The sequence below is a fragment of the Manis javanica genome, chromosome 3 (assembly GCF_040802235.1).
Source record: "Manis javanica isolate MJ-LG chromosome 3, MJ_LKY, whole genome shotgun sequence".
Taxonomy (NCBI): domain Eukaryota; kingdom Metazoa; phylum Chordata; class Mammalia; order Pholidota; family Manidae; genus Manis; species Manis javanica.
In genome coordinates, this window is record NC_133158.1 from 123,374,207 (window position 1) to 123,397,049 (window position 22,843).

At 41.2% G+C, this 22,843-nt stretch overlaps 1 protein-coding gene across 2 annotated transcripts in view; it reads left to right on the top strand.

The window, feature by feature from the left end:
- The first annotated feature begins 2,486 nt into the window (after positions 1–2,486).
- Positions 2,487–22,843, top strand: part of MCF2L2 (MCF.2 cell line derived transforming sequence-like 2) — a 278,657-nt gene continuing 258,300 nt past the window's right edge. For both annotated transcript variants that reach the window (XM_037003598.2, XM_037003606.2), the window contains exon 1: positions 2,487–2,619. In XM_037003598.2, the coding sequence (XP_036859493.2) occupies positions 2,544–2,619 (76 nt within the window). In that variant the 5' untranslated portion in view covers positions 2,487–2,543. The remainder of the gene's footprint in view (positions 2,620–22,843) is intronic.

Genomic DNA, 22,843 nt, shown 5'->3' on the forward strand with positions numbered 1-22,843 from the left:
CTGGGCATATAACAGATGTTCAGTAGATTGTGACTGATTGTTAATTGATTCATAGGAGCAGGAGGCAGCTATTCTGGCTTGATCTTTGATTTGCCAGGTATCAGAGCAATGTGATTTGTCAGACAGGAAATAGATCATAATTAGGAAGGAGAAAAGGAGGCACAGAAGGGAAGAGGGAAAAGAGGAAAGAGAGATGACAGGAAGAACATCCACATTCACAAGAGCAATGGAGACAATGGAAAGTAATGAATGTTTCCTCAGGGCAACAAGGAGGTATGGGCTATTGAACACTGTAGGCATTTCTTCTTAGTTATAGTTATAGAATTTCAGCATTGAAAAGGGAACTTGGAGATTACAGGCCCATACTTTTTGGCCCAGATGAAGCAGCTGAGGTCTTGGGAGAGCATGTGTTAGAGAAGGGGGACAGAATTGATTTCTGAAGACAAGCCTGCTACATCTTGTCATGAATTCAGCCAATTCATCTCCTTGGAAACCTTTGAAGATTGTGAAGATACAGATATGGTAAAGGAGAACAGTACTCTGAGTGTGATTTGTTTCTTTTCTATTTCTTTCATATTCCCTCTCATTCCTATTCATCAGCTTCTCCTGCCACCACCTCCTCTCCCCCTTGCCTCTCTCCCTCCTTTCCATGTTTCTCACCCATATGGATCTGGCCTAATCCAGGAAGCTGAGGTCACTGTATCTGCAAAATTCAGAATGCCCCACATCATGTGTCTCCTCAGCACTGTGCTGATTTCTAGACCAAAACTCACAACTGGTTCTGACTGGGCACCAGGGTTCTGACTACAATCATTAGGCAACACCTAGTTGGTTCCTCGAAAATATCTGTGACTCTTGAATAGCCAGAAATCACCATGGAAACAATCCAAAGCTGTCTTACTCCTTTGGGTCTTTAACCCTTTTCTGAATCTCTCGAAGAGATTGCTATGAAAATGGTTGCCCTACTTGCACAGGCAGAGTGCACAGAGACCAAAGCTTACAAATCACACTTCCCAGGTGGACTAACATCATCTTTTAATCACAGTCCAGTTGTTACAGAAAGCTTTTAAAAATGTCCCCAGGCCCCTGGAATGAGTGCCTATTACCGGAAATTGGATCTAGGGTGTTTGGGGTTTGGCTTTTGACATGTAGAAGAGAAAAGCTGAGCCTTATGGAGTTGGCTCAGAACCTTTTAGTGGTCCTGGCACTCTTGTGACCAGATATTCAGAGTCCCCCATTGCAGAATTAACTGAGGGACAGCCTGACCAGATTCGCACTTGCTCTGCTTAACGGCATTAGTCTTTTGTTGCCTGTCAGGTAATATCAGGAGGCTTCGGGACAAGCGTCTACCGCCAGATAGCTGCTCGAAGATGCTCCTTGGGCAGATGGGGAGTGCCTAATTAAGGGCTATGCCAAGGGCCTTTTTAAGATGGAGCACCGGAACGCTAGGCACTTGGCAGAAGAGAGGTGGTGCGCGGGAGTAACACAAAGGAACAGGTCCACACGATGGAGACGTGTGTGCGCACATGCGTGGCCAGCCCTGTCCGTGCTCAGCCCAAGTGCAGGTGTGGCCAGGGGACGCTAACCGCTGACGGAGGGAAACACTCCATTGTCCCCAACCCTCTGCAACAGTCCCCACCCCCATCACAGCCCGGAATCAGGCAGGATTTGGGGGCGAAGAGCAGGGCCTCGCTCAGCTCTTCTTCCCCGGCCCTGGCTAGATGGCCGCACCTTTCCCAGTCAGCTCCCTTCTTGCCTAGGCTGCTCCTCAGACACCTGGCGGGGAAGAAGGAGGGGCGAGACAGGAAGGCGCGCGTCTGGCGTCCCAAGCTCCGGTGCAGGAGAGGACGCCTACATCTCTCCTGTCCCCCACAGTTCCGAGGACAGACTGTGAGGCGCGCGCACTCCCGGGGCAGAAGCGCAGGCTCCGCTGGGGTGAAGGAGCACAGCTTCCCCACCAGGAAACCAGCTGCGCTCAGGCGCGTGCGCCCTTCCCGGAGTATCCAGCGGCGCGCCTGGGCACCGAGTGGAGGGAGCGTAGGTGGGAGGCACCCGGCGCGCATTGGAGCGTTGGGTGGGCGGTGTGGAGGAGCCCAGCCGCTGGCCATCCTTGCTCCCCGCCCTCCGCTCCCGCAGGCTCCGTGCTCTCCGAGCCCGCCGAGCGAGCATCCTTCACTCTCACCTTCCCGGGAGGCGGCGCTGGAGACCCGACCCTCCGGGACGAAAAATCCAGCAACCCACGCGCTCCCTGGGCCAGAAAGCCCTGTGCACGGCCGCAGCGAGATTAGGGCGACTTGCTTCTCACCTCCAGAACTGCCATTGCTGTCGCTGTCAGAGACTGACGTTCCGTTGGAAAAGGTGCTCCACTGCATCTTTCAAATAATCCCCTGCAGGACGTGGCTGGCGTCCTCTAGCCCAGCGGCCCAGGAAAGTTGGCCTTGACCGGGAGCGACTCGTTTGTGCCTGAAGAGAGCGAGGAAGGAGTTGCGAGCAGAGCATCCTCGGGAGGAGATGCCTTTTATACTGAGTGGTTTTCCAGTGAAATGACGTTTTGGTTAAAAGAAGAAATGGCCCTTCAGGAGCTCAGCCGGCGACTGACTACAGTGATCACTCATGTCGGTAACGAAGCTTTTAATATTTTTCCCTTGCGCCCTACGGATGGAGGGTGGGCGCGTAGTTTCTGGGCTCCAGTCCACCTCCTGCCTTCCCCGGCCGCCGAGACGCAGCGTCCTCTCCGGGAAGGCCGGAGGGGGAGGGGACCCTGTGCCCCGGCGTCGCGGCCTCGCTGCCTCGGAGGCCGCTGTGGGCGGCTAGCAGTAGGCATCCCTGGGGCGCGGCCCTCGGGGCCCTGGGTCCCCCACGTCTGGCGGGGCTGGGCCAGGCCAGGGGAGGTGCCTCCGTCAGGCAGTCGCCAGGTCTGCTGAATTTTCGACCAGGGCTACTGCCTGTCACGATCCGTTACCCGCTTCTGACCGCGGGCGGGGGTGGACAGTTGTGTGGTGGTGAGCGCGGTAACGAGAAAGGAGGGAGAAGGTGAGCAACGACTGCCGGTGCGTTCCTTCCGAAACTACTGCCAAACTCCTGGAGGCTTGCTCACAAGACAGCGCAGCGAGGTGCAGGTTACATCAGAGGGTCGTTGCGCAGTCTGACTCCCTGGTCTGTGAGAAGCACTACCTGGAGGTGTCGGCCCACGCCTGGTGAACCCAGTGAGAAAACCTGTGCAAGATCAATAAGACTGAGTAATTTTAATTCTCTTCCGTGGGTTAAAAACGGGGAGCAGAACATGCACACCTTGCTCCTGAAATAAGGGATGTGGTGGAAAGACAGGCCCTAAGTAGTCAAATGGACACTGAGGCAGGGGTAAATAAATTCCTTCTTGTCATTTTCTTCCCCTGCCCTTTCCCTGGACCTCTCTACGTTTAGGTTGTTCACATCCTTTGGATGTAGATGACTAGAATTACCAGGGTTATCTTCTGTTGCCCTCTTCACTTTAAGACCCTTCTATGAATACAAATCAATTTTCACTGGTAAAGTCAGAAAGTTTTTACTTCAGTGTTCTACCCATTTGGTAAAACTGTCTTTGTAAGTTACATAGTACTTCAATTAGTGAGCCATTATTGATCTTCGAGTACCCTAGCCCAGTTTATGTAGTGCAATAATGATATACAATCTGGAATGATACACATGTGGGGGTATACTTGGTGAAGATGATTTATATGGGAAGGCCCAGTTTTGATGATTTCAGTTTTAAAGAATGTTTCTGATGCCAAATGTGACTGCCGGACTGGTATTTCTTTAAGACCAAAGGTCTATAGAATTCTACCAAAGAGGGCTGAATGTGAAGTATTGCTGAAGGCAGGATGAAATAAAACGGAATTTTGAGTTTGAGATGCTGCAGTGATTGTGCTAAATACCAGCATGTGCATGAGATTGTAGTGCAAGGAAAAGAGCAGTGCACTGGGGACCGTTTGTATTTGAATCCTTCCCTGAACAAATCTTATACGGCTGAAAAATGGGAATTTAATAATCCTTCCCACCTAGCTTGAAGGCTACTTATAAGATAATATGGGTAAAAACACTGTCTAAACTGAATGTGTTGTTGGTCATATTTCTGGGCTGTCTGCCTCTACAGATCTTGCGCAGATCACTAGACCTCTCTCAGGGTGAAGCTTCCCATGTGTTTTTGATGAGGTAGACCTGGATGATTAAGGTCCCTTTTATTTCTCTGGATGTAGTGTTTTCTAGAACATCTGGCAGGCAGTATTCCTTGGCCAACACCAGGCTGCCTCAGGCCCAGGCTATGGTATTTTCTTACCAACCTGCTCCCTCCCTTTTTCTATAGTCAGCTCCAACTGGATACAAACGTGAACTGGCTGTGCTTTTCGACTCTCAAAGAACCAATGAACCCGGGCATTCATGTGCTTTAAAGCATTGTGTCTCCTGTGCAATCTTACAAACCTCTGAAGTAGGTGGGGTATTCACCTTCATCCCCTTCTTACAAATGAAGAATTAAGACTTAGAAGATTCATCTTTTAAGGTTTCAGGCATAATGAGTGGTGAGCTCAGGACCAGAAGGCAGCTTTTCAGATGCTCTTTTGGGATTTCACTGAGGAGGTCTCTGACCCTGCAGTAGCGCCTGCCTTGGAGAGTTGTACTGAGTAGACACTGGAGTCCTGCTAGAGTGAATTGGCTCTACGTTTAACGGTTCTCTTCGGGTGTTTTCTGGGTGAGCAGCCTCTCAGGGTGATCATGAGTTGGGGAAGGGTTGAGAAGTGCTTGGAGTGAAATGGGTTAGAACATTCACTTGGCCAGTCTTGGCCACTCATCTGGGTAACAGCACTATGCTTCCATACTCATTCTGCCACCTCTGTCACCCAACCAGTTCCTTCTCCAACTGGGGTTTCAGCTCTTTCCATAGACCCTTAGGTTTGACTGTTTAGGTCTGGGGTCTGTTGAAACAGTTTCTGAAATATCTCATGGGTCTTTCTCTTCATGTCCATTCCCACTGCTACCTGCGTGTGACCTGCTTCAGGACTTCATTTTCTCCTGACTAACCATTGTGCAAGCCTCCTGCCTCTCCTGCATTTGCCTTTAACCTATGCCAGAAATAAAAACACGCAGCATTTGTGTATTCCAAAAGCTTCAATTATGCCCTTACATTGTCTTTCTCTGTAGCCTCAGGTATAAGCTCTTTACTGTTTGGCAACATTCGAGTCTTAACCCCCAACGCTTGATATCTCTACACCTATGGTTGGTCAACTTAGGCTATTCAATTCTTTAGCTTTGTTCTGCTGTATTTTCCAACTCTGTTCCTGCCTCTAAGCTTTAGCTTCTGCTTTCCCTTCACCTGGAATGACTCCTTAGTATATTTCTCCTTACAGAAATAGATGCCTTTCAAGCCCAATTCAATGCCTCCCACTCCAGGTGCCTTCTCTGATCCTCCTAGTGGGATATAAGGACTCTTGCTTCTGAATTCCAAAGTAGGTTTTCTACTCACATGATGCCTCTCATAGTCTCCCTGGTAGTATGGCTAGTTGGTTATTCCTGTACTTGTCTTATCTCTGTTTCTGGATACTTCATTACTTATCCACATGTCCTAGAAGTTACCTAACACAGGGCCTCCCTTTAAGGAGATGCAGAATAAATGTTTGCTGAATAAATGAATGATTCATTGTGCTTGGAAATACCTTGAATATTGACTAACACCAGGCAATTTTTACATTTTAAGAACAGCCTGAAGTATTTGTGCATAATTCTTTTGCCTCCTAAACCCTGTTTTTCAAGTAAATATTAAGCCCTTCAAGTGTTCCCCATGTGATATAGTTTGCTGTGGGGAATCTTCTTTGGATTTTGTGAGTTTGTCATAGATCATCATAAAATATGCAGCTCATAAGTGGACGGTGTCCAGGTGTGTTTTTATCCAAGCAGGACAGACATAGGACCATCCTATCCCTTTTATTCTGAACTATGGAGTCACAGTGGTTCAACTACAGAATTTCTGAATCAGAAAAGAGTTGTTTGATTTTCCCCACCCCATCCCTTTCAATTTTGAATCCTCCCTACAACTTATGCTGCACTGCTATTTCTATGCAGAGGTGCTTCCTAAGTAAACATGGACTTTCTACTAATGCATCTCAGATTACTCTAGGATTTTGATAGGGCACGTATGGCTCACATGGGGCTTCCAGTTAGTAGAAACCCTTAGTCATTCAGCTGGTCGGTGTCAGTAATCCCACATGCAGGTTTCACATTTCCAGTCCAGTTGTCATCTCATATTAGAAGTAATCATTGATCTATTGTATCATTGTTCTAAAATAGTTTCATATGTTTGGCTATGCCCAATTAAACTGTGAAGCAGAAGGGAATATTCTTTGAGACATTCCTTATATAATAGGAGATCAGATTGGTGGCTGTTTGGTGGCAAAAGCAGTAGGATTTTGACTTGCAACCCAGCTCACTACTTTTAGATACTATTGGCATTGGTATTATGCAACCAGAAGAATACATTTAACTGAGAAATTCAGTCCACAACTCATTATTTTACAATGGAGTTGTGGCTTAAATGCCTAGGATCCATATTTCCCTTGTTGGGGCTGAAGGAATGGTCTAGTTAGAATGCTGCTCAAATAGGAATGTGCCTGGTAGAGACAACTAGACATGCTGGAGTAGTGACTTCTTCTACCACCAAAGTGAATTAATTGCATCCAAGCTTTTTTCCTATGAGGATCTCTAGACAATGTGCCTAGGGCTTATGGACTCTTCAAGGGCTACTAAAAATGTTTAAACCCTAAAAAAATTGAGAACTAAATTGCAAAATGAAATTTAAGAAATATTTAAATAGCTATAAAAGCTGTCTTGCTCACAATTAAATAACATTTTATTATATTAAAAAACAATGTATAGTTGGAATTCCACTTCTGGAAAGTCAGTGTGAGGAGCCCCATGGATCCATTTCTCAGCAATACTATCATAACTGTTGAAAATTATAAAAAATAACCTTTTAAAGTCTCTGAAAGTTGTACTAACAGCATCCAGCAAATGAAGAAACATTTATTCAAGGAAATCTACAAAATATTGGTAAGAACAGTGAGTCTGTGATGCTTGAGTCATGACCTGCTCCCTCTCAGCTTAGTCTGAAGGAAGCTCCACTCTGGGTAGCAATGGCCAAGAAGACAGGGCTCTCTCTCCTCTTAGTTCCCAATCAAGGGGTATAATATCTCACCATGAAGGGAAGGCTGCCAGCATTTCTTATATTCTCCAACTCCAAGTTGCAGAAGCTGAGGTCCTGGTAAATATGGCTGAGAGGTTGGAGTCTACTTTCCTACCCAGCTCTAATTCATTGAACAGAAGCCCTACCCTAGGTGCACATATCAAGAATACTGAGCTCTGATTGCCCTTGCCCCAGCTCCCTTATAGGGAAGAGTTCCAACATTGTGAAAGGCAAGCTAAGAAGACCAGAGGCTATAGCCTTTGACTGAGAAATTTTTGCTCAGGGAGAGAGATATTCCATAAGAATAGTGAGTATAAACAGTGAGTCCCCAAAGGAACTGACTTTATTTCAAATAGAATGTGGGGGCGTTGAAAATTAAAGACACTCTTGAAAACACAGGAAATTTTGGTAGAAAGCAGTTAAGAGAAAGCTGATAGCTCTGTGAGAGCAGCAAGCTAACCCATAGGCCAGGTTGTTTGCCAGAGAGAACCAGGGAAAGAGACAGTTAAGAAGAGCCTTCCTGAGGTCAGAATACCTCAAAGCCTTAAAACTATCCCTTCCTGAATTTAATTGGATCATACTGTGGATTGATTGATGCCCCAGGGCATTATTGAAAAAGTAGAGCAGTCAGTGAGTATCTTAGTCCATTTGGACACCTATAAAAAAATACCACAGACTGGGTAGCTTATAAACAACAGAAACTTTTATCTCATGATTCTGGAGGCTGAACATCTGAGATCAGGGTGCCAGCGTGGTGCATGAAGGCTCTCTTCTGGGTCAGATTCTGGGTTGTACCCTCACATGGCAGAAGGGGCTAAGGATCTCTCTGGAGCCTCTTTTATGAGGTACTAATCCCATTTATGAGGGTTCCACTATAAATATGTTCACAGAACTAATGGAAAATGTGATTGAAGTAAAGGCACCTGTGATAATTTCTCACTGAATAGAGACTATCAAAAAAGAGAGAAATATCTAAAAGGTCCCACAAAAAAGCAAATGGAAGTTCTGGATTTGAAAGCTACAATAACTGAAGTGAAAACTTCAGGAGAGGGTCTCAATAATGGATTTGAACTGGTAGAAGAAAGAGTTATGGAACTTTCAGATAGACTGATAGATTATGCAATACAAAGAAAAAAGAGAAAAAAGAATAAATAAAAATAATCAGAGCCTTGGAGAAATGTGGGACACTATTAAATGCACCAATATATATAGAATGGGAATACCAGAAATAGGAAAGAGAAAGGAACAGCAACCGTGTTGGAAGAAATAATGATTAAAACAGTTCACCAAATTGAAAAATATTTATATACACATCCATGAAGGTCAGTACAGTCCAAGTAGGATAAAGGCAGAGAGCTTCACCTAAACACATCTGTAACTCTTGGGGGATAATCCTGAGGCAAAATACCTCTAAAATCGAACTCAGTCAAAGGGAGAAATAAATTTAAGAAACCCTTTTATTTCTTACAAGCAGTCATCCCCATCCTTACCTGGCTGCAGGAGAGAAAGTTCCACCCAACCTCTCCAGTCCAGATACGCCCCCAACACACACCCTTGAAATTACCTACTGATATGTAGATGGACTAATTCTCTCCACCCCTTAGAGTTACATATTGATGTACAGATGCACTAAAGCCAGGGGTGAGATTCTGGAAATATTGCAATTTTACCCACAACATCATAGTAAAAATGCTGGAAGTGAACGACAAAGAGAAAAATTTTCAAGAGGGAAAAATGGCTCATCATGTATGTGGGAACCTTAGTAAGATTAACAGCTGACTCCTATCAGAAACAATGGGTAACAGCAGTGGGATGGCATATTCAAAGTGATGAAAAAAATGTCAACTAAGAATCTTATGTACAGCAAAGCTATCTCTCAAAAATGAAGGTAAAATAAAGACATTCCTGGATAAACAAAAACAAAGAATTTGTTGCTAACAGACCCACTTTTCAAGAAATACTTAAGGAAGTTCTTCAGGCTGAAAGCAAAAATGACCTCAGATGGACATTCAAATCCACATGAAAACAGAGTACCAGTAAAGTAATTATGCCATTCCAAAAGAAAATATAAATATAAGTATAATATTTAGAAATATAACATTTCTAAATAGAGATATAATATTTCTAAAACAACAGCACAAAGGAAGTGGGTGGGAGCAAAGCTGTATTGGAAAAAAGAAATTACTATAAATGGGAACTCAAATACTTAGTAACAAATGAAGCAGAAATAGTAAATAAGGTTAATGTAATAAACTCCATAAATATCTACTTGTTCTCCTTCCTTAAGTTCTTTAATAGACATAAACTTACATAAAGCAGTAATTATGACACTGTATTGTTGGGTTTATAACATAATAGCAACAAAAGAGGGAAGAGGGAGTAGTACTGTATAGGAGTAACATTTCTATATCTCAACAAAATTAGTAAAATCTGAAGAAAATTTTGATAAGATGGATATGATAAGCTGTTGAATAACCAGTAAGAAAGTAACTTACAAATAGCAAAAAAATCATTAAAATACATAAAATACTGCACAAGAAGTTTTCATTTAATGCAACAGAAAGCAGTAAATGATGAATAAAAAGGAAAAAAGATATGAGACATATAGAAACTAAAAGAAAAATGGCAGGCATATATCCAGCTATATCAATAACAATGTTAAATGTGAATGGATAAACGATCCAAGCAAAAGGCATAGATTGTCAGACTGAATAAAAAAAAATAAGAGTCAACTATATGGTATCTACTGGGGGCATATTTTATATTCAAAGGTACAGCCAGTGTATTCAAAGATACAAGAAGTGAAGGGATGAGAAAAGACACATATCATGCAGACTATAACTGTGCAAAAGCTGGAGTGGCTATGTTAATATCAGATAAAATAGACTTTAAAACACAAAAAATGTTACTAGAGGTAAAGAAGGAGATTTTATGATGATAGAAAGGTTAATCCATCAGGAAGATATAAGAATTATAAACATCTAGAAATAGCTCCAAAGTATATGAAGCAAAAACTGTAATATTGAAAGGACACATGGGCAATTCAACTATAATAGTTAGAAATTTCAATACCCCACTTTCAATGGGTAGAGCAAATGTGAAGTAACAAGAAAATAAAAGACTAAATAACACTATAAACCAACTAGACTTCACAAACGTCTGTATAACATTCCACCCAATAACAGCAGAATACAGTTTTCTTCAGTGCACATGGAACGTTCTCCAGGATAGAACATAGTCTAGACTATAAAACTAGCCTCAATAAATTTAAAATGATTGAAATTTAGACAAAGTATGTTCTTTAACCTAAATGAAATAAAGCTAGAAATCAACAGAATGACATTTTGGAAATTCATAAAAATGTGAAAATTAAATCATACACTGATAATAACCAATGAGTTAAAGAAGAAATCATAGGGAAATGAGAAAATACATTGAAATAAATGAGAATTAAGACACAATATACCAAAACTAATGGGATGCACTGACAGCAGTGCTGAGAGGGAAATTTGTAATTGCAAATGCACACAAAAAAGAGGAAATCTCAAATCAATAACCCAACTTTCTACTTTAAGGCACTGGAAAAAGAACAACTTAAATCTAAAGCTGAAGGAAAGAAATTATAAAATTAGAGGAAATTAATGGAATAGGGAATAGAAAAACAATATAGAAAATAAAAAATCAGAAACTGACTAATTGAAAAATTACCAAAATGGAGAAAACCTGAGTTTGAGTGACCAAGAGGAAAAAAAGACTCAGATGACTGAAATCAGGAATGAAAGAGGAAACATTACTCACAACCTTACAAAAATAAAAAAGGATTGTAAAAGAATACTATGAATAACTGCATGTCAATAAAAAAGATAATCTAGATGAGGTGAAAAAAATCCTAAAATACACAAACTACCAAAACTGACTCAAGAAGAAACAGAAAATCTGAATAGACCTATAACAAAAGACTGAATTGTAATTTTTAAAATCCCACAAAAAGAAAGTTCAGCACCAGGTAATTTCAGTGGTGAATTCTGCCAAACATTTAAGGAATTAATACCAATTCTTCACAGATTCTTCCAAAAATAGAAGACTTCTGAACTCATTTTACAAGGGTAATATCATCCTAACAGCAAAACCAGATGAAGACATCACAAGAAAACTATAGGCCAATGTCTTTTATGAATACAGGCACAAAAAGCCTCAACAAAGTAGTAGTAAATCCAGGAACATATAAAAAGGGTAATACACCATGATCAAGTGGGATTTATCCCAGGAATACAAAGTTGGCTTATATCTGAAAATCAATTAATGTAATATACCATATCAATAGAATAAAGGACCAAAGCACATAATCATCTCAGCAGAGGCAGAAAAAAACATTTGAAAAAGTTTCATACCTTTTTGTGATTACAAAATATGCAAGCTAGGAGTAGAATGGAGTTTCTTCAGCTTGATAAGTGTATTTAAAAAATCCCACAACAAATATAGTTAATCCTCAATGACTGAATGTGTTCTAAAGATCAGGAATGAGACAGGGATGTCTATGCTCACCTCTTCTGTTCAGTGTTGTACTAGAGATTCTAGCCGGGGCATTTAGGCAATAAAATGAAAGAAAAGGCTTCTTTGTTGGAAGAAGTATTTGCAGATGACATCTTGTATATAGATAATCCTAAGGAATACACTAAAAAAACTATTAGAATTCCTAAATGAGTTTAAAGATTCAGGATACAAACTCAATATAAAAAATAAACTATTTCTAAACATTAGCAATGTATAATCTGAAAATGAAATTAAGAAAACAGTTCAATTTACAATATTATCAAAAAGAACAAAATAATCAGGAATAAATTTAATAAAAGGGATGAAAATATATACTCTAAAGACTGTAAATCATTGTTGAAAGAAATTAAACCCTAAATAAATGGAAAGGCACCCCATGTTCAGAGATTGGATGACTTAATGTTGTTAAAATGGCAGTATTCCTCAAATTGTTCAACGAGTCCAGAGTGAAAAACATATTTTGATTTCTTAAGTGAAAAATCACTTTTCATTAAGACTGCTTATTAAACTGGGTTTATACATTTAATATAATGTATATAACAGTATGAGATTTGCTGTTACTGTTGTTAATATTCTGGTGTTTCATTTGTGTGTTGTTGGGTAATGAACTACTCCAAACTCAGTGCATTAAAACAACCATTTAATTATATCTCATGATTACTTCACATGGTTGTAATAACTTGAACTCTCCCTGGGGCTGTATGCTTGGCACCTTGGTCTCTTTCTCTGTGGTGGTATCTCATCTTCCAGGGCCTCTTTGCATGGCCTTCTCCAGTAAGGTAGTCGGGACTTCTTACCTAGAAGCTCAGTTCTCTGATAGGAATAAAGCAGAAGGTGCCAGGACTTCTGTTTTTATAATTTTTAAAAATTTTATCAAATGTATATCACAGTGGTTCAACAGTACTTCTCCCCCTCCCCCTTGGTAGCCACTAGTCACTTCTAAGTGTCTATGAATCTAATGCTGCTTTATTCCTTCTGTTTTGCTTTGTTTTTGTGTTCAACAAATAAGGGAAGTCATATAGTATTTGTCTTTCTCTGCCTGTCTTATTTCACTGAGCATAATACTCTCTAGATCCATCCATGTTACAAATGGCATTTCTTTTCTCTTTATGGCTGAATAATATTCCATTGTGTATATGTACCGTATCTTTTGTATCCATTCACCTATTGATGGACACTTAGGTTGCTTCTATATCTTGGCTATTACAAACATTGTGGTGATAAACATAGGGGTACATATATCTTTTTGAATCAGGTATTTTGTTTTCTTCAAGTAAATTCCTAGGAGTGGAATTACTGGGTCAAATGGTATTTCTATTTTTAGTTTTATGAAGAACCTCCATACTGCTTTCCACAACCATTGAGCCAATTTACATTCATTCCCACCAACTGTGTAGGAGGGTTCCCCTTTCTATGTATCCTTGCCAATGCTTGTTATTTCCTGTCTTTTGGATAATGACCATTCTCATTGTGGTTTTAATTTGCATTTCCCTGATGATTAGTGATGTGGAACATCTTTTCATGTATCTGTTGGCCATCTGAATTTCTTCTTTGGAGAAGTGTCTGTTCAGGTCTTCTGCCCATTTTTTTGATCAGCTCATTTGTGTTTTGGGTGTTGAGGCATATGAGTTCTATATCTATTTTGTATGTTAAATCCTTATTGGATAGATCATTTCTGAATATATTCTCCCATACTGTAGGATACATTTTTGTTCTGCTGATGGTTTCCTTTGCCATATGAAGCTTTTTAGTTTGATGTAGTCCCACTTGTTCATTTTTTATTTTGTTTCCCTTTCCCAAGGAGATGTGTTCTGGAAAAAGTTACTCATGTTTATATTCAAGAGATTTTTGTCTATGTTTTCTTCTAAGAGTTTTATGACTTCTGACTTACATTTAGGTTGATCCATTTCAAATTTACTTTTGTATACGGAGTTAGACAGTAATCCAGTTACATTCCCTTACATGTGGCTGTCCAGTTTTCCCAAAATTAGTTATTGAAGAGACTGTCTTTTCCTCATTGTATATTCATGGCTCCTTTATCATGTATTAATTGACCATATATGTGTGGGTTTATATCTGGGCTCTATATTCTGTTCCACTGGTCTGAGGGTCTGTTCTTGTGCCAGTACCAAACTGTTTTGATTACTGTGGCTTTGTAGTAGAGCTTGAAGTTGGGAAGCGTAATCCCCCTAGCTTTATTCTTCCTTCTCAGGACTGCTTTGGTTCTTCGGGGTCTTTTGTGGTTCCATATGAATTTTAAAGTGATTTGTTCCAATTCATTGAAGAATGCTATTGGTATTTTAATAGGTATTGCATTGTATTAAATGGCTTTGGGCTGGATGGCTAAGAATATTAACTCTTCCTATTCATGAGCATGTGATAGATTTCTAATTATTGGTGTCTTCTTTAATTTCTCTCATGAGAGTTTTGTAGTTTTCAGGGTATCAGTCTTTCACCTCCTAGGTTAGGTTTAGTCCTTGGTATTTTATTCTTTTTTTTTTTGCCAGCTTTTTTCTTTTTCCTTTTATTATTTTTATTAAAAAAATTTTTATTTTATTTTTTTTGAGAGGGCATCTCTCATATTTATTGATCAAATGGTTGTTAACAACAATAAAATTCAGTATAGGGGAGTCTATGCTCAATGTAAAATCATTAATCCATCTCAAGTCTAATTCTCGTCAGTCTCCAATCTTCTGAAGCATAATGAACAAGTTCTTACATGGTGAACGAGTTCTTACATAGTGAATAAATTCTTACATGGTGAACAGTACAAGGCATTCATCACAGAAACTTTCGGTTTTGATTTCGCATTATGACCTATAAACAATCAGGTCAAATAAGAATATTCGTTTGATTTTTGTACTTGATTTATATGTTGATCCCACATTTCTCCCTTTATTATTATTATTATTATTTTTATTTTTAATAAAATGCTGAAGTGGTAGGTAGCTGCAAGATAAAGGTAGAAAACATAGTTTAGTGCTGTAAGAGGGCAAATGTAGATGATCAGATGATCAGGTGTGTGCCTATGGACTAAGTATTAATCCAGGCTAGACAAGGGCAGCAAAACATCCACGGATGCAGAAGATTTCTCTCAAAGCAGGGGGGGTGAGGTTCTGAGCCTCACCTCTGTTGATTCCCAAATTCTCACCTGATGGCCCCCCTGTGACTGTGCCTGTCTTAGGTTGTTCCTCCCTTGAGGAATCTTACCCGTCTCTGGCTAACCAGTCATCTTCAGGGGCCATACAGGGAAATGTAAAGTTGGTAAGTGAGAGAGAAGCCATATTGTTTGAAAAGGTTAGCTTTTTACTTCTTTGCAGATTTATGCCCTGTGGCTTCTATGCCCAGCACTTGTCTCGAGGTATCTTTACCACCTGGAGGAATTATGATACTCGGTAAATTCGGTATGAGGCACGAATTCGATTTAAGGGTTGTAATTAGGAAGAAAGAAGAAAAGCTACAGATTTGGCATATGGAAGGAAACATGGGAGGATTGATTATTTCTTTGACATATCTTCTTGTAGAGTACCTTAAGTGTGTATAGGTTTTAAACTACTAACTAATTTGCACACACATATTAACATAATAGGAATACGGTGACATAAACAAAGCAAATCTATAATTACCATCCATCTCCAGTGAAGCCAAGAAAACCATTTAGGCACCCTAGGGATTTGTGAAAATTTGTCTATGATATGATGGATATTGTCCAACTGTACTTGAACAGTCTGAGAGAAATCAGACAAATTAAAGCAGCCCATTTCTGGGATCTGTTCACATCCTATATGTTCTTTTAACCGTAGATAGTCTATAGTCATAAGATTTTGGAGTGCTACAACTTGCACCCCTCCCAACTCCTGGTTGAGTTCCAACAGTACAGATCCGGTCAAATTCGTTGTCTCACTGTATGCACATGCCAGCCTAGACATCTCCCTCCTCATTCCTATGGCAAGTCCAGGAGACGGTGGGCTGGATGCAGCCACAACTGCAGCATCATCCGGATCCCTGTGGAGGCTTTTTGATGATCATCCCCCGGCACAAGTCCTCCAGAGAGTGCTGATGCCGGAAGCTCCTCCTCATATCATATCTTAGTTCATTTTCTGGGTATCCAAGCTAGGTCTTGATCTTCTGTTAGTCCATTTTTGGGTTCTGTAATTCTGCTGCTCTTTTGTTCCTTCAGTTTTTCCTTTGTTCCTATACTCCTCAGATGAGTGAAATCATTTGGTATTTCTCTTTCTCCGCTTGTCTTATTTCACTGAGCATAATACTCTCCAGCTCCATCCATGTTGCTGCAAATAGTTGGATTTTTCCACTTCTTATGGCTGAGTAGTATTCCATTGTGTATATGTACCACATCTTCTTTATCCATTCATCTACCGATGGACATTTAGGTTGCTTCCAATTCTTGGCTATTGTAAATAGTGCTGCGATAAACATAGGGGTGCATCTGTCTTTCTCAAACTTGATTGCTGCGTTCTTAGGGTAAATTCCTAGGAGTGGAATTCCTGGGTCAAATGGTAAGTCTGTTTTGAGCATTTTGATGAACCTCCATACTGCTTTCCACGATAGTTGAACTAATTTACATTCCCACCAGCAGTGTAGGAGGGTTCCCCTTTCTCCACAGCCTCGCCAACATTTGTTGTTGTTTGCTTTTGGATGGCAGCTATCCTTACTGGTGTGAGGTGATACCTCATTGTAGTTTTAATTTGCATTTCTCTGATAATTAGTGATGTGGAGCATCTTTTCATATGTCTCTTGGCCATCTGTATTTCTTTTTTAGAGAACTGTCTGTTCAGTTCCTCTGCCCATTTTTTAATTGGGTTATTTGTTTTTTGTTTGTTGAGGCGTGTGAGCTCTTTATATATTCTGGACGTCAAGCCTTTATCGGATCTGTCATTTTCAAATATATTCTCCCATACTGTAGGGTTCCTTTTTGTTCTATTGATGGTGTCTTTCGCTGTACAGAAGCTTTTCAGCTTAATGTAGTCCCACTTGCTCATTTTGGCTGTTGTTTTCCTTGCCCAGGGAGATATGTTCAAGAAGAGGTCACTCATGTTTATATCTAAGAGGTTTTTGCCTATGTTTTTTTCCACGAGTTTAATGGTTTCATGACTTACATTCAGGTCTTTGATCCATTTTGAGTTTACCTTTGTATATGGGGTTAGACAATGGTCCAGTTTCATTCTCCTACATGTAGCTGTCCAGTTTTGCCAGCACCATCTGTTGAAGAGACTGTCATTTTGCCATTGTATGTCCATGGCTCCTTTATCAAATATTAATTGACCATATATGTTTGGGTTAATGTCTGGAGTCTCTAATCTGTTCCACTGGTCTGTGGCTCTGTTCTTGTGCCAGTACCAAATTGTCTTGATTACTATGTCTTTGTAGTAGAGCTTGAAGTTGGGGAGTGAGATCCCCCCTACTTTATTCTTCTTTTTCAGGATTGCTTTGGCTATTCGGGGTCTTTGGTGTTTCCATATGAATTTTTGAATTATTTGTTCCAATTCATTGAAGAATGTTGCTGGTAATTTGACAGGGATTGCATCAAATCTGTATATTGCTTTGGGCAAGATGGCCATTTTGACGATATTAATTCTTCCTAGCCATGAGCATGGGATGAGTTTCCATTTATTAGTGTCCCCTTTAATTTCTCTTAAGAGTGACTTGTAGTTTTCAGAGTATAAGTCCTTCACTTCTTTGGTTAGGTTTATTCCTAGGTATTTTATTCTTTTTGATGCAATGGTGAATGGAATCGTTTTCCTGATTTCTCTTTCTATTCATTCATTGTTAGTGTATAGGAAAGCTACAGATTTCTGTGTGTTAATTTTGTATCCTGCAACTTTGCTGTATTCCGATATCAGTTCTAGTAGTTTTGGAGTGGAGTCTTTAGGGTTTTTTATGTACAGTATCATATCATCCGCAAATAGTGATAGTTTAACTTCTTCTTTACCAATCTGGATTCCTTGTATTTCTTTGTTTTGTCTGATTGCCATGGCTAGGACCTCCAGTACTATGTTAAATAACAGTGGGGAGAGTGGGCATCCCTGTCTGGTTCCCGATCTCAGAGGAAAGGCTTTCAGCTTCTCACTGTTCAGTATAATGCTGGCTGTGGGTTTATCATATATGGCCTTTATTATGTTGAGGTACTTGCCCTCTATTCCCATTTTGCTGAGAGTTTTTATCATGAATGGATGTTGAATTTTGTCAAATGCTTTTTCAGCATCTATGGAGATGATCATGTGGTTTTTGTCTTTCTTTTTGTTGATGTGGTGGATGATGTTGATGGATTTTCGAATGTTGCACCATCCTTGCATCCCTGGGATGAATCCCACTTAGTCATGGTGTATGATCCTTTTGATATACTGTTGAATTCTGTTTGCTAATATTTTATTGAGTATTTTTGCATCTACATTCATCAGGGATATTGGTCTGTAATTTTCTTTTTTGGTGGGGTCTTTGCCTGGTTTTGGTATTAGGGTGATGTTGGCTTCATAGAATGAGTTTGGGAGTATTCCCTCTTCTTCTATTTTTTGGAACACTTTAAGGAGAATGGGTATTATGTCTTCTCTGTGTGTCTGATAAAATTCCGAGGTAAATCCGTCCGGCCCCGGGGTTTTGTTCTTGGGTAGTTTTTTGATTACCGTTTCAATTTCTTTGCTCGTAATTGGTTTGTTTAACTTTTGTATTTCTTCCTTGGTCAGTCTTGGGAGGTTGTATTTTTCTAGGAAGCTGTCCATTTCTTCTAGGTTTTCCAGCTTGTTGGCATACAGGTTTTCATAGTAGTCTTTAATAATTCTTTGTATTTCTGTGGAGTCTGTCGTGATTTTTCCATTCTCATTTCTGATTATGTTGATTTGTGTTGATTCTCTTTTTCTCTTAATAAGTTGGGCTAGAGGCTTATCTATTTTGTTTATTTTCTCGAAGAACCAGCTCTTGGTTTTGTTGATTTTTGCTATTGTTTTATTCTTCTCAATTTTGTTTATTTCTTCTCTGATCTTTATTATGTCCCCCCTTCTGCTGACTTTAGGCCTCATTTGTTCTTCTTTTTCCAGTTTTGATAATTGTGATGTTAGACTATTCATTTGGGATTGTTCTTCCTTCTTCAAGTGTGCCTGGATTGCTATATACTTTCCTCTTAAGACTGCTTTCACTGCATCCCACAGAAGTTGGGGCTTAGTGTTGTTGTTGTCATTTGTTTCTGTATATTCCTTGATCTCTATTTTGATTTGTTCATTGATCCATTGATTATTTAGTAGCATGTTGTTAAGCCTCCATGTGTTTGTGAGCCTTTTTGTTTTCTTTGTAGAATTTATTTCTACTTTTATACCTTTGTGGTCTGAAAAATTGGTTGGTAGAATTTGAATATTTTGGAGTTTACTGAGGCTCTTTTTGTGAGCTAGTATGTGGTCTATTCTGGAGAATGTTCCATGTGCACTTGAGAAGAATGTATATCCTGTTGCTTTTGGATGTAGAGTTCTATAGATGTCTATTAGGTCCATCTGTTCTAGGGTGTTGTTCAGTGCCTCTGTGTCCTTACTTATTTTCTGCCCGGTGGATCTATCCTTCGGGGTGAGTGGTGTGTTGAAGTCTCCTAAAATGAATGCATTGCCTCTTTAGTTCTGTTAGTATTTGCTTCACATATGCTGGTGCTCCTGTATTGGGTGCATATATATTTAGAATGGTTATATCCTCTTGTTGGACTGAGCCCTTTATCATTATGTAGTGTCCTTCTTTATCTCTTGTTACTTTCTTTGTTTTGAAGTCTATTTTGTCTGATATTAGTACTGCAACCCCTGCTTTCTTCTCACTGTTGTTTGCCTGAAATATGTTTTTCCATCCCTTGGCTTTTAGTCTATGCTTATCTTTGGGTTTAAGGTGAGTTTCTTGTAAGCAGCATATAGATGGGTCTTGCTTTTTTATCCATTCTATTACTCTGTGTCTTTTGATTGGTGCATTAAGTCCATCTACATTTAGGGTGACTATTGAGAGATATGTACTTATTGCCATTGCAGGCTTTAGATTCGTGGTTACCAAAGGTTCAAGGTTAGCTTCTTTAGTATCTTACTGCCTAACTTAGCTCGCTTATTGAGCTGTTATATACACTGTCTGGAGATTCTTTTCTTCTCTCCCTTCTTATTCCTCCTCCTCCATTCTTCATATGTTGTGTGTTTTGTTCTGTGCTCTTTTTAGGGGTGCTCCCATTTAGAGCAGTCCCTGTAGGATGCCCTGTAGAGGTGGTTTGTGGGAAGCAAATTCCCTCAGCTTTTGCTTGTCTGGGAATTGTTTAATCCCGCCATCATATTTAAATGATAGTCGTGCTGGATACAGTATCCTTGGCTCAAGGCCCTTCTGTTTCATTGCATTAAGTATATAATGCCATTCTCTTCTGGCCTGTAGGGTTTCTGTTGAGAAGTCTGATGTTAGCCTGATGGGTTTTCCTTTATAGGTGACCTTTTTCTCTCTAGCTGCCTTTAAAACTCTTTCCTTGTCCTTGATCCTTGCCATTTTAATTACTATGTGTCTTGGTGTTGTCCTCCTTGGATCCTTTCTGTTGGGGGTTCTGTGTAATTCCATGGTCTGTTCGATTATTTCCTCCCCCAGTTTGGGGAAATTTTCAGCAATTATTTCTTCAAAGAGACTTTCTATCCCTTTTCCTCTTTCTTCTTCTTCTGGTATCCCTATAATACGAATATTATTCCTTTTGGCTTGGTCACATAGTTCTCTTAGTGTTGTTTCATTCCTGGAGATCCTTTTATCTCTCTCTATGTCAGCTTCTATACGTTCCTGTTCTCTGGCTTCTATTCCTTCAATGGCCTCTTGCATCTTATCCATTCTGCTTATAAATCCTTCCAGGGATTGTTTCACTTCTGTGATCTCCTTCCTGACATCTGTCATCTCCCTCCGGACTTCATCCCACTGCTTTTGCATTTTTCTCTGCATCTCATCCCATTGCTCTTGCATTTTTCTCTGCATCTCTGTCAGCATGTTCATGATTTTTATTTTGAATTCTTTTTCAGGAGGACTGGTTAGGTCTGTCTCCTTCTCAGGTATTGTCTCTGTGATCTTTGTCTGCCTGTAGTTTTGCCTTTTCATGGTGATAGAGATAGTGTGCAGAGCTGGTACAAGTGACAGCTGGAAGAGCTTCCCTTCTTGTTGGTTTGTGGCCTGCCTTCCTCACCTGGGAGAATAGCAACCTCTAGTGGCTTGTGCTGGGCAGCTGTGTGCAGACAGGGCTTCTGCTTCCTGCCCGGTTGCTATGGGGTTTATCTGTGCTGTTGCTGTGGGCGTGGCCTGGCTGGGGCTGCTCCTCCAAAATGGTGGAGCCCCGTTGGAGGGGGAGCGGCTGGGAGGCTATTTATCTCCATAAGGGGCCTCTGTGCTCCCTGCTGCCCAGGGGGTTAGAGTGCCCAGAGATCCCCAGATTCCCTGCCTCTGGTCTAAGTGACCTGTCCTGCCCCTTTAAGACTTCCAAAAAGCACTCTCCAAACCAAAACAACAACAGCAACAATGAGAGAGGGAACAGAAAGAAAAAAAAAAAAAGGGAAAAAACACTTGATTTTTTTTTTGTCCTCAGGCGCCGGTCCCAGGCACCCGCTCACTGGTCCTGCTGCCCTGCCTCCCTAGCACCAGGGTCCCTGTCCCTTCAAGGCTTCCAAAAAGCACCCGTCCACTGGTCTTGCAGGGAAAAACGCGCGATATTCTTTGTCCTCAGGCGCCGGTCCCAGGCACCCGCTCACCAGTCCCGCCGCCCTGCCTCCCTAGCACCAGGGTCCCTGTCCCTTTAAGGCTTCCAAAAAGCGCTCGCCAAAAAGAGGAAAAAAAGGGGAAAAACGCGCGATTTCCTCCGTCCTCAGGTGCCAGTCTCAGGCACCCGCCCACCGGTCCCGCAGGGAAAAATGCGGGATATTCTTTGTCCTCAGGTGCCGGTCCCAGGCACCCTCTCACCAGTCCCACCGCCCTGCCTCCCTAGCACCGGGGTCCCTGTCCCTTTAAGGCTTCCAAAAAGCACTCGCCAAAAATAGGAAAAAAAAGGGGAAAAATGCGCGATTTCCTCCGTCCTCAAGTGCCGGTCTCAGGCCCCCGCCCACCGGTCCCGCAGGGAAAAATGCGGGATATTCTTTGTCCTCAAGCGCTGGTCCCAGGCACCTGCTCACCAGTCCCGCCGCCCTGCCTCCCTAGCACCGGGGTCCCTGTCCCTTTAAGGCTTCCACAAAGCACTCGCCAAAAAGAGACAAAAAGGGAAAAACGCGCGATTTCCTCCTTCCTCAAGTGCCGGTCCCAGGCACCCACTCACCGGTCCCGCCACCCTGCCTCCCTAGCACCGGGGTCCCTGTCCCTTTAAGGTTTCCAAAAAGCACTCTCCAAAAAAAAAAAAAAAAACCGCTCGGGTTTCTTTCCACCCACCGGGAGCCGGGGGGAGGGGCGCTCGGCTCCCGCCTGGCCGGGACTTGTATCTTACCCTCTTCGCAAGGCGCTGAGTTCTTGCAGGTGTGGATGTGGTCTGGATGTTGTCCTGTGTCCTGTGGTCTCTATTTTAGGAAGATTTTTCTTTGTTATATTTTCATAGCTCTATGTGTTTTTGGGAGGAGATTTCCACTGCTCTACTCACGCCGCCATCTTGGCTCTGCCTGCCAAATTTTTTAATTTTTATATCACTAATATACAATTACTTGAACATTATAGTTACTAGACTCCCCCTATTATCCAGTTCCCCCCACATACCCCATTACAGTCACTGTCCATCAGTGTAGTAAGATGCTATAGAATCATTACTTGTCTTCTCTGTATATACTGCTGTTCCCGTGTCCCCCCTCCGCTACATTATGTGTGCTAATCGTAATGCCCCATTTTTCCCCCTTATCCCTCCCTTCCCACTCATCCTCCCCAGTCCCTTTTCCTTTGGAAACTGTTAGTCCATTCTTGGGTTCTGTGAGTCTGCTGCTGTTTTGTTCCTTCAGTTTTTTCTTTGTTGTTATACTCCACAGATTAGTGAAATCATTTGATGCTTGCCTTTCTTTGTATGGCTTATTTCACTGAGGATAATACCCTCTAGCTCCATCCATGTTGTTGCAAATAATA